The sequence below is a fragment of the Gnatocerus cornutus genome, chromosome 1, assembly GCF_029298725.1.
Source record: "Gnatocerus cornutus isolate USDA-ARS CGAHR chromosome 1, icGnaCorn1.1, whole genome shotgun sequence".
In the NCBI taxonomy this organism is placed as follows: Eukaryota; Metazoa; Arthropoda; class Insecta; order Coleoptera; family Tenebrionidae; genus Gnatocerus; species Gnatocerus cornutus.
Window position 1 is genome coordinate 19,317,289 of NC_142233.1, and position 12,858 is coordinate 19,330,146.

A 12,858-nucleotide genomic window follows, 5' to 3' on the forward strand; every position below is an offset into this window, starting at 1 on the left:
TCTTTTCTTGTAATGAATCTTCTAAATCTATGTAATAAGATCTTGTTACTTTTTGGTTGTCTTTTAAAAACTCTTTAAAACAAAACTTAATAATTCACTTTCAACCATTTTCTTATTATTTTACAAATTAAAGGAATGTTGAAGTAAATGATAATAAAATGAATGTCAAGTGCGGTGATAAAATCGACAATTTCAATTATTACAAGTATTGATTACTGCTCATACACCGAAAGCTATAGTGATTATTTAATTAAGTATGTAATCAGAATTTAAATAAAATGTAAAATAAATATTATGTAAATGCAATTGGCTGTAGGAACACATGATTTCACTTCTTTTCTTGTGTTAGGTGTGACAAAAAAGTACCAAAATATTGATTATTTTCACGTTTGGAATGAATTAAAAAATTTTGACCAACTTATTAGCATCAACATTGAGCACTGGAATGGTCTGGTTTGTGGTCAATATTTGGTCAAGTTACTGTAAGTTACGCAAAAATGTGTTTGTTATAACAATTTAAAATTTTGTCATATTGTTGTCAGATTAATTAAGAATAGGATTTCACGATTTTAATGTTAACACATGTTAAAATTTGTTCATCACCGCATAAAATAAATTTATATTCTAATAACGGAATTCTAGTATAATCATGGTTAATCTTAATTAATCTGCAAGATAAATCAAACAATGGTACAGATTTGTTATTTCTCACGTAAAGAAATAATTTTAATTTAGTTTCTAATGAAACATATTTACCAAAAATTGTGCTCCAAGTACATATTTTACATATTTTTAATAAAATGTGATTCGATAATTGTAGAAATTTTGTGACCACCAAAAAGCAATTCCTTCCCGTGTTGAACAGAGTTTGTTATTTAAATTTTACAGTTAAATGCAAAAGAGGTTTCGTGCCAGTTTATTATTTCCTACAACAGATTGCTAGTTGACAATTTATTAAAAACTTTGTTTAAAATAATTAAACTTGAAACAGTAGGTATACTATAAATATAAATAATAAATAAATAATTTGTTATTAATTTTTAATGGGTCTGTACAAATTATGTTCAGATTTTTTCCTCTATTTGGTTGTATGTAATTTGACGTTTTTTCTTTCAATATTTTTGTCAAAATTTAGATTAAACATCGGAAAATAAATCTGCCACGTCTTTCATTCTGTATGAACGCATAATCTCAAAAACTGGCATTAGCGCAATATTTGCTTAGTTTTATCACTGAAGAAAGCTCAACTTCCTGGTATAAGATAATAATTTTTCGTGATTTCCAAACGCGAATTGAGTTTTTTAAATGCAAATGAAATTAAATTGTTTTTAAGTCAGGAACGTTGAAAGATCCATTTCTTTCTCAGCGGTGTTTTTGTTTTTGCCCCAATATCATCTTTGATTGTTTATGTTTTTTTCCGTTCTAAATTTAGCCTGTTGCAAATTGTTCTATTGTGTCATGAATCGAAGCTATTCGTCTTCCGAGCTCCTCAAGGTGTTGTCCTCCAGCGGTGGCGCTCCCTCTCTCAAACAAAGCCCGTCCTTGACGTCCCGACGCGATCATATCGGACGCTCGCGACGGCGACGGCGCCCATGCGTAGTTCCAGCGCGTGCGCACCCGTAGGCGCCCAGCATCGAGCGAGTGTGCGTTCGAGGCGGACGCGTCCTGCTCCGTTGTGTCAAAATTCCTGCTGTTGAGAGCGAAAACAATCGGCGGTCGGTGTGCAGAACCGTGCTATGTCAAGTGGACGGAGGCAGCGCGACCTCCGGTGCTAGTTGGGGTGAGTGTTTCGGTTACGAAGGGATCAGCAGCCGGCGCAACGTTTTGCACGGAGGGGAGCTGCAGGATGGGGTGCACTTCTTCGGCGGAGGAGCGGGCGGCCCTCGCCCGCAGCAAGCAGATCGAGAAGAACTTGAAAGAGGACGGCATCCAGGCCGCCAAGGACATCAAGTTGCTCCTGTTGGGTGAGTAGGGCGGGGGTTCGATAAGCCGTCTGGGTGCGGACTCTGCGCACACGCACCCTCGCGACGCCGACATGGAGGCTCCCGCAGGATTTTTAGCCAAAAAACGCACTTTTCACTGCATTACAAGCTCATTGAGCGCTGACAAACTTCATGTTTTACATTTTTACTTCTTCTTATTACGTCCGGACACTCCCCGCGACTTCCATGCTAATTTTGGGCACCTGTGGCACCAACCGGGTCATTTCCCCCTCAGCCGTGACCTAAAACATCCCGGTTTTAGTAGTTCACCTTTCCCGCTATTAATTCGTTCAAATTCATATCCGCCCAACAGTTGTTTATATCGCTTCGAAACCATGCTAAATATTTTCAACAGTTGTTGTTGATTTTAGATAACATGTATGAAATGATCTATCGATGATTTCGCCAAAATACATATAACGGATACTACATAAACAGATTGTGCGAAAATTTATTTAAAACGAATTTTACTTGCAGAGTTCGATCTGTCACCTCCACCAGCAAAACAGCTCCACCTTTTTTTCTAATTAACATTGATGGCTGAGATCAGATTCAAAAACCATGGAAGATTCGTTCTTTTATAAAAATTTTCTTTACCACGATTCTGCAACGTATTTTTAATGCATATGTATACTATAGTCATAATTTTATAACTTTGGTTTAACTCCGCCTACCTTTGGGCCAATTGAATTTTAGCTGAAAGTCTGATTTACTCTGCAACATTTTGATAGTTCGTTGATATTGCGAGAAGCTGGGGTAAAAATATTCAAACATTAGAAGACGAAACACCATCAAAATCGACGAAGGTTTCACGATTAATTGAATTCCCGCAAAACTGCAAATCTTCTTGACACGTGTGACACTTTAGTTGTCAGATTTTTTATTATGTTGGGTAAAGGAGGCTAGCGATTCCTTGATTCGACAAATTCAAATCGTCATTTGTTCATGTGGGCGGGGTTAAATCAAAGTTACAAAATTCCGACTATAGAGCTCATTACTATCGGTCCACTTATTAAAAAGTAAAGTTGGCAGCAATTTGCCAAAACTTGTTTAATCCTTCTTTAAATCTCTCTTTTGGAATTTACCTTTGATTAATTCTTAACTAATGTGAGATGTTGATAAAGTCCTTTTTTTTATAAACCACCAACACAACCGGCAACGTTGCCTAGTGAGATTTTTGGTGAGAAAATAGTTGTCAAAATTTCTGAAAATTAGGTGTGTTTCCGTTAAAAACGTTTCTTTTACAGCCTGTTGGATTGCAATTCAAAGGATTTAATAGTGAAAAGACTCGGCACAGTCTGAAAGGCCGTTTTGTGTAATCAAATTGTCAATTAGGCAGCTAACCTATTTGATTTTATCACCAAAAAGTCACCATCGACGATGTTGCCGGTTGTAAAGTGCTGAGAGTGTTGGTGGTTTTTTAATAAAAAAACGGACTTTACACTAAACTTTGACAACGTGTTAACCTCAAAAATCGTTATTCAATTTTTCCCTAATTTTCTCCCTAAATAATTGAAAGCCGGATTTACACCCAAAAATTTTTGAAATTTTACACAGGAGAGTGGACTGATAGCAATGAGCTGGACTTTACTAAAGTCCGTTTTTTTTTTGTTAAAAATCTACAACACCGCAATCTTCCCCTGCATTACAACCGGCAACGTTGCCTAGTGAGATTTTTGGTGAGAAAATAGTTGTCAAAATTTCTGAAAATTAGGTGTGTTTCCGTTAAAAACGTTTCTTTTACAGCCTGTTGGATTGCAATTCAAAGGATTTAATAGTGAAAAGACTCGGCACAGTCTGAAAGGCCGTTTTGTGTAATCAAATTGTCAATTAGGCAGCTAACCTATTTGATTTTATCACCAAAAAGTCACCATCGACGATGTTGCCGGTTGTAAAGTGCTGAGAGTGTTGGTGGTTTTTTAATAAAAAAACGGACTTTACACTAAACTTTGACAACGTGTTAACCTCAAAAATCGTTATTCAATTTTTCCCTAATTTTCTCCCTAAATAATTGAAAGCCGGATTTACACCCAAAAATTTTTGAAATTTTACACAGGAGAGTGGACTGATAGCAATGAGCTGGACTTTACTAAAGTCCGTTTTTTTTTTGTTAAAAATCTACAACACCGCAATCTTCCCCTGCATTACAACCGGCAACGTTGCCTAGTGAGATTTTTGGTGAGAAAATAGTTGTCAAAATTTCTGAAAATTAGGTGTGTTTCCGTTAAAAACGTTTCTTTTACAGCCTGTTGGATTGCAAATCAAAGGATTTAATAGTGAAAAGACTCGGCACAGCCTGAAAGGCCGTTTGGTGTAATCAAATTGTCAATTAGGCAGCTAACCTATTTGATTTTATCACCAAAAAGTCACCATCGACGACGTTGCCGGTTGTAAAGTGGTGGAAGAGTGCGGTGTTGGTGTTTTTTTTAATAAAAAAATGGACTTTATTAATTCTTCCTTATCTTCAAACGCATTACAAGGTATACAATTTGATCGATTTCTTTTTAATTCTCTTCTAATTAGCATTCTATTTCCTTGGATATAACTCGTAGAAACCAGGTAATTTGTTCAAATAGATGTCCACCCAAACCGTTTATTTAAGACGATGTTATGTACATAAGAACTGTATTAAGTATTTTGAACAACTGTTGATTCAAGATAACGTGTCTTCAGTAATCCGTCACCGATTTCTGGGAAAATCAACGGTCAAATCTTACACACACCGCATTGTCGGCTCGTGTTAATTAAGAAGAAGCGCTCTTATTTCCGCCTCATAAAATCTCATGTTAATAATCTTATTTTACCCTTGTGGAAGAAGTAGGGTTGTAACTATCTCAACAACCGACCATAAAAATATGACATTTGATGTAGCCCACGCCACAGCTCTAAAATTAAAATTACATCTTGAGATATCGTGTAATGCAGAAAATAGTAGCATGAGTGGCATGAGAGGTTTAAATAAAGCTTTTTATGAGCATTCCTATTTATTTTATCTGAACGAACATAGGGTGTGTCTTTTACGTGTGACCTACATTTAACTCCTGCTAAATTATAATATTTTCTTGTGATTCGAGAATGAGTAATTAATAAAAGTACCGTCACGTGACTCCTACTAATAGTCTCAGTGCAAAGAGAGTGAAAAGTCAAGGCTATCTAATTTATTGTAAAATTTTACGGTTGGTCTTAAAACAAAAAAAAGTTGTCAAAAATGGTCACAACTCATTTCCAGACGTCAAGTTTGTCAAATTATGTGCCAGCTGGCTATGCATTGTTACTTTTGGACGTGGTGATGAGAAATGGTTACCAACTGTTCTACATTGCTGTGAAAACTTCAAAGAAGAACTATTTATCACACCTTTTTACTTTGTTGTTCTTCACTTAAATTATAACCTTCTGCATTCTTTGATTCGGTGACAATTTGTTAAAGCTTTTATGGTAATTTGCATGACAATGATTTATTATTTGTTTTCTAATCCTAATTATTGTATTTACTCATAGTACGGGGACCTTCTGCAATTGCACTTAAAATGTTGGTGCAGTGTTGCAGTCAAGTCGTTTCGCATTGTGATCACCTTGTAACTACTAAACCAAGGACGTAACTTAAACCTGCAATAATAAGAATTTGAAATCAGAATAATCTCATTGTTGCGTAATTTTTTTTTATGGTTTCCAAAAGGAAATTTTTCTTCCAAAATTAGTAAAATCTTTTTATGTAAACAACATTACACAACCTGGCAGGAAATCTGCAACGAGAAACTTTTAATAAAATATGCGCTTATTTGAACAGACATTTTCCATTCGGATTTATTCGGTAATTGCACAACATCAAAAACAATAACTGCATTTTGAAATTTTCAAATTCACAGATTATTACACTTTAGAAAGTTTATTATTAAAATCAAGAGATTTAACTTTTCGAAAAAGGGATGAATATGTCGATTGTAAAAAAAGGTGAGTGAGTTTGAAAGCAATTTTCAAACTGGTAGTGTCAATTTCTTCTAAAATTACGGTTTGTGTAATTAGTGTAATTGCTTTCTATAATTGGATGTTTTTATTTTTTTTTATAATTTAAAATAGTTTCATGGTCTTTTGTATCGTTGACGCTTATTTTAAACTCAAATTAAATTTCTATAACCTACAAAGTTCGGTAATAAACTTAAAAAGCCTTTGTTTTACATTTCAAATTCTTTTTAAATTCCTTAATACAAGGTGTTTATAAATGTTTCTAGCGTCAAGGGTGGCTCTGGAATCCCGGTCGTGCACTACTTTGCCGCTTTGTTTTCATAGTAAATATAACTATTTTCACAATTATTTATAGTTACTTAGGTCAACGACGATTCAGTTAAGATTTTGCGTCCAAATTTTTGACTTTCGGGTTTTCAAACCACAACTAGAACAGTTTTTCTCTTAAAACTTACTTTACTCTATGATTGAGGTTAACAACAAATGTCAGTTGAAAAATCTAAACTCGAGCGCAAATTTCTTTGACATTTCATAGCCACCCTTGATGCTAGAAACATTTATAAACACTTTGAACACGCTACTTTGTCTTGGTATCTTCTATTATTTTAGATTCTTTAGTTCTGAAGAGTCATACCCTTAAAGTTTCTTTTTTTTCCTTTACCATTCCGACTATTTAAGTTCCCTGTTTAGGTGCTATAATTTTTTTTAAGTAAGTAGAGAAAAAATGCAAATTTTGGTTTTGTCTGCATTAGGCCAAATACTTATAGTGGAGATAAAAGAAACGTCGTGTATACGTGAAAAATAATGGTGAAATTTTTATTCAAGAACTCCGAATGACGCTATTTAGCTTTCGAATCTAAGGAAATGATAACGCTGGACCAGAAAGTGTGTTCTTTCCCTTGGTATAACGATTATTCTGATTATGTTTTTTGAATTTTATGGACTCATTGTATTTTTTGAAACATTTTAAAGTACAGCTCATTGCTATCAGTGTATCTCCTGTGTAAATTTTCGAAAATTTTTGGGTGTAAATCAGGCTTTCAATTCCTTAGGGAGAAAATTAGGGGAAAATTGAATGTAAAGTCCGTTTTTTCTTTAAAAACCACCAACACTGCAATCTTCCCCTGCATTACAACCGGCAACGTTGCCTAGGGAGATTTTTGGTGAGAAAATAGTTGTCAAAATTTTGACATTTCTGAAAATAAGGCAGTATTTCCGTTAAAAACGTTTCTTTTACAGTCTGTTGGATTGCAAATCAAAGGATTTAATAGTGAAAAGACTCGGCACAGCCTGAAAGGCCGTTTTGTGTAATCAAATTGTCAATTAGGCAGCTAACCTATTTGATTTCATCACCAAAAAGTCACCATCGACGATGTTGCCGGTTGTAAAGTGCTGGGAGAGTGCGGTGTTGGTGGTTTAAAAAAAAAAACGGACTTTACCGATTTTTGAGGTTAACACGTTGTCAAAGTTGAGTGTATTAATCACTAACTAATTAAAAACTTGTTGCAAAAGAATGATTTTAATAGAAATTTAACAAGTTTTGGCAATGTTGTGAAAGACGATTAGCTTCTACGCATGCCACAGTTGCGTCAAGGTCCAACGCTTTTGCTGCCAATTGTTACCGATGAAAATTACTAAGGGCTGCTGCCAACTTAACTTTTTATTGAGTGGACCGATAGTAATGAGCTCTGGTATAGTTTGTACAGTGAGAGTTTGAATGACAGAAAAGTCACTAGATCTACGCAATAAAAAGTGTACCATAGGCGCGAAATTTAAAATAACAAAGTAACCCCAGTTACTGACAACCCTGTCAACCCATCTCGCGTAGGAATTTAGTGTTTTTAGTGAATTTTGTAGCATAATTTGCTGCCAATCTATATGTCAACTGTCGAAATCTTCCAATCTCTCACCGGATATACTATATAGATTTATTTGAAAAAAATTGAAATTTTTAGGTTCATTAAATTCTTTAAGATCTCTTTAAATTCTTCTCATTCTTCTGACTCTTTTTTTAAAACTGCTTTCGATTCCTTTTCGTTTTCTGATTCCTGTAAATTTTTTCGAGAATTTCTATTTTTTAGATTCACAGCATTCACAACCCTAAAAACAAAACTTCAGTTTGTTCAGATGCCGAGTATTAATAAAATTATTAAAAAAAAAATATGAAATTATTATTTTTGGTTTTGACATTTAGCGTGCAAGTTTCTTTTGATATTTTGGTGGCTAGTGGGTCCATGAATAAGAAATACCTGCCTAACTAAATATTTAATTCAATATTGTACCTACGTCAGAATACGCGTTTAAAACTGTTCGATTTGAAAAGATCTATATTTAACAAAGACGATCTTAAATTAAGCCATGAAAAAACAGGTTTCTCATTATCTCCGGAATTACTTTACAAAAAATGCGGAATTGCTGTAAATAGCAAGTAAAATAAATCAATCAGGATAAACATAAATTCTGACTAAGCTAAAATGGGTTTCTTGGCCCATAGCTCTAGATTTTACAAACCCGACATTCTTCCATTTCCATGAAATGAGGACATAAAACTACAAACTAACTAGAAATGTCAATTAACAAACAAAGTCTTTATGTATCATTTTGCCAATGGTAAATGGAGCTTTTATTGATGTAACTGATGTATTTGTAACGTTCCTCCGTTGCACGTTTAGTGAACATTTTGTAAGCAGTATCAGTTGCTTACATTGAATTAAACAAACATTTTTATAAGATTATGTTCACTTATCTCTTGTTTGTAACTCGCTATTTTCAAACAAAATTGCTTGATACCTAAATAAAGTCAAAGAAATAGTCTGTTTTAATTCCGGAAGGTCACATGAGTCTTACTTCCTGATCGATGAATCATTTTTAATAACACCAACTTCAGGGATAATCTTATCAAACTTCATTACAGCTCTCATTCTTTGCCGCCGAGCAAATAAAATGACGTTTATGTCCAAGACAACAACCCTCATAAAATAGTATTTATATCAGCTTGTTAAACTTCCCCATAAAAAAGTTAACATCATTATGGTTGGCTCGTTAATTTTCTTCGAGTTATCAATAGTTTGGTCATTGCTTTAATTAAAAATGGTGAGAAGAGAAAAATATTTTTCCAGAGTATAATAATTGTCTGGGTATATGTTATTGAAGAATAACTGTTTAAATTATCATAATTTTTAGCAAGTGGTGTGTTAAAATTCAAAGAAAAACACCTCTTCCTCTGTCAACAAAGACGCAAGATGTAATTTAATGCACCTGAACGTGATAATGGAAGGAAAAAGTCAAGTTTAGATAGCACAGTCGGTAGGTTTTATTACACCGACCGGTAGCACATTATAACAAAGTGAGTGAAAAAGAATAGTTAATTCTTTATTGTTTAAACAATAATTAAAATATCAAATTAATGTCAGGGTTGCGTGTATTTAACATAAATTCATAAATAACATAAAAAGTATCGTAAAAGCCGACCAAACATTGTTGTTACATCATTGTTTGATAACAAGTGCAAGTAAATGTTGTACTAGGTGGTCCGTTGACATCGTCGGCAAATTAATTTAAACATGACAAGATGTGAATGTGTAGGTTTTGATCGATTGTTAATTATCTCATCAAAAGCTTTGTGTCTTTGATTCTGTCGGTGCATTTAATTAAAAAACTGCAGAGGTCGCTGACACTGACACTAATAGAGATGAGATTTATGACGTCTTATCAAGAGTACTTATAGTGTCGACAATAATTCAAATCATTTTTATGTAAATTCATTCATAATTTCGAGTTATTACTTTTAATCTAATTTAAGTGATGAGTCAATTACTTTTGATTTTTGTTTCTACGGTCACTAATAAATCTAAAATTAATACATGAGAGTAGACGTGTTCGTGGAAAATCGCATTTATTAACGCCTAATGGTATTTCCGCTCGAAGAAAAGTATTCAGTTTTATACACTTCTAAGAAAATTTATCTGTGTGTAAATTTAATTGGTTTATTATTGCTGCTTGAACTGAAAATGGGATAGAAAAAACGGACTGGTTTAAAACGGTAAATCATTTTTATTAGGAGTATTATTTAATTAAATTTAGATTAGAAATGGACTTTTATGTATGTGTGTATTTCCATGAAGAAATAGGAAAACACTTGAAAATATATCGAAATTTAAACCGAAGTTCGGGTTGTGTAATAAAATTTGGTATTTGGATTATACAGGGTGCGGCAACACTTGTGTCCACCCCCAAAATCGTATTAATTTTAAAGTTACAATTTTAAAAATTTGCATACGCTCATAGTTGACAAAGCTCTAGAAGCTGACGCAAAAATTTGTTTTTTATCACGGTTTGGTTGGCAAGAAGTATAATTTTTAGCGATTTTTGAGTTTTTGCGGAAATATTCCCGAATTCATTTTTTTTAACATAACTGTGATACAAATATTTGAGTTTTTGTTTTAAATCTAATGCAAATTGTGTTTAAAATTTGCGAAAAAAACGCTGTTTTATCTAGTTTTCAAAATTCTGACAGCGCAGCGGCAAACTACGTTTACACCAAAATTTCACAAGTCACTTCATTCACTCTTATTAAGGTTAATTTTGATTAACACGGGCATGTTGCACTTTATGGACACCTGAAATCGTTAATTAACATCGACAAAGCGACAATTTCACCAATTAAGACTTTTGTTACAATCTAAAGCGAGCCAAAGGATAGATGTCATTTGTGAGACAAGATGTTGACAGATGGGTGTAAACGTAGTTTCCAATTTTGACGTAATGAAATAAAAAAACCGCATTTTGAAGACAATTTGCATTGAATCTAAAATAACAGCTGAGATATTTTTAACACATTCATTTAAAAAAAAAATTAAATTAGGGGTTGATATCACAAACCCTCTTATTAAGAAAAAATTACCTTTTAAAGGCGTCGCGACGCCAAAACTATCAGTGATAAAAAACTAATTTTTGCGTCAGCTTTTCAAAATTTTATCATTTAAATTGTAGACAATTTTGGGGGTGGACACAAGTGTTGCCGGACCCTGTATGTATTATGTTCGATGGAAAATATTTTCTTTGTTGTTACATTCAGAATACAGGTGTGTTGTATGTTGTAGATAAACAAGGCGCCAGCAGATGAAGAACATTTTTATTAATAATTACTCCTATTATCTTTGAATAAATATGAAAGTTTGGTCCTTAACCTAAAACTAAAAATCTGTACCTAGAAGCTGGAAACTCCAGAAAACCCAAGAGAGAATTTCAGAGATCAGAAATTAAAACGTAGAAGGTAAAGAATTCGGCTTTTTCGTGGTAAAATTCAATACATAAATCTTTTCAAATTTGTGCCAAAGCTCCAAAATTATGACGAATTATGGTAAATATCAAGTAAATGTTGAATCTGGATGGATATAAGAAAGTGGAAAATTAAAATTGAAAAGCTTGAATCTGAGAATTTAGAATATGGATAGCCATAATCCATAATTTATCTGACAGGTCTGTCTGTCAAATCCAGAAGACAAGAATTTGGTAGTTCTTCTAAAGTATAGCTCATTGCTATAAGTCCACTCTCCTGTGTAAATTTTAGAAAATTCTTGGGTGTAAATCTGGCTTTCAATTCTTTAGGGTGAAAATTGGGGGAAAATTGAAGGTGACGGTTTTTGAGGATAAAAATCACTAAGGACTGCTGCCAACTTAACTTTTTAATGAATGGACCGATAGTAATGAGCTCTGGTTACATGTAATCTAAGAATTTGCAATACATTTTAGAGTATAGAATCTGATAGAACAGTGAAAGATTTGCGAATTTTAACCCTGAGAATTTTGAAAATTTATTGCAAAAATGTTTTTTAAACAAAGCTAAAGATGCATAAGTAAGTAGTTGAAGATTACATAGTCTTAATTACATAGTTATATTTATTATTAGGGATAAGCGTTAGGTATATAGCATATCCGGTGAGAGATTGGGATATTTCGACAGTTGACATATAGGTTGGCAGCAAATTACGCTACAAAATACACTAAAAACACTAAATTTCTACGCGAAATGGGTTGACAGGGTTGTCAGTAACTGGGGTTACTTTGTTATTTTAAATTTCGCGCGTATGGAACACTTTTTATCGCGTAGATTTAGTGACTTTTCTGTCATTCAAACTCTCACTGTACGAACTATACATATTTTAAATATTTTAACTGACAAATTGTCAAATCTCTGCAGTACTTACAATTAATTCTATAGAATTACTTTACCTACATATTAGTAATCTTATTTACAAAACTGGTTCAATAGAACACATTAGATTTAATTGTGCAATATGTGCATTGCAGTTCTAAATGTAATACATACATTTTATAATACGTATATATAGATTAGATAATAAATTACTAAATAGTCGCAAAGTTAATATAATATATAATTTTTTCATATTAATTGGAAATTTGTAATCGAGCAATTTATTATTAAAAAGAACGGTAATAAAACCCTTGTTTTCATTAAATCGATAAAATGAATTGCATGCTACATTTTTACGCCACTATAGTAGTAGAATATTGATTTTTTTAATTATAGTAAATGCTTAAAACACCCTTCATTGTCGACGTGCATTTCGTTCCCTACATGTACGTACATACATTTAGTGATTGAATAGATATGCTTTTTCTTTTTGTCGTGTTATAAAAGTTGCACTTGTTAAAATAATAGCTGAGCGACGTTTTTATGTATGAATAATTTGATTCAGCTGGTATACAGGGTGGGGTAACTCCAATATCAGACACTACTGTAGATAATGATTCTGCAAAAAATTGCACTTTATTCGGGTTCACCCTGTATTTCAGTAATATCCTGATACTAGACGATATTGCAGTACCTTGACATGGTTAAACGTTCATTCTATTATCATCTGAAGGATGCTTCGTGTCGATAATAATC

At 33.2% G+C, this 12,858-nt stretch overlaps 1 protein-coding gene across 1 annotated transcript in view; it reads left to right on the forward strand.

Annotated features, from left to right (window-relative positions):
- Positions 1-1,595: 1,595 nt before the first annotated feature.
- The window catches only part of Galphao (G protein alpha o subunit), a 75,728-nt gene continuing 64,465 nt past the window's right edge, over positions 1,596-12,858 (forward strand). Inside the window, exon 1 of the mRNA XM_088049960.1 lies at positions 1,596-1,964. Coding sequence (XP_087906086.1) covers positions 1,847-1,964 — 118 coding nt within the window. The 5' untranslated portion in view covers positions 1,596-1,846. The remainder of the gene's footprint in view (positions 1,965-12,858) is intronic.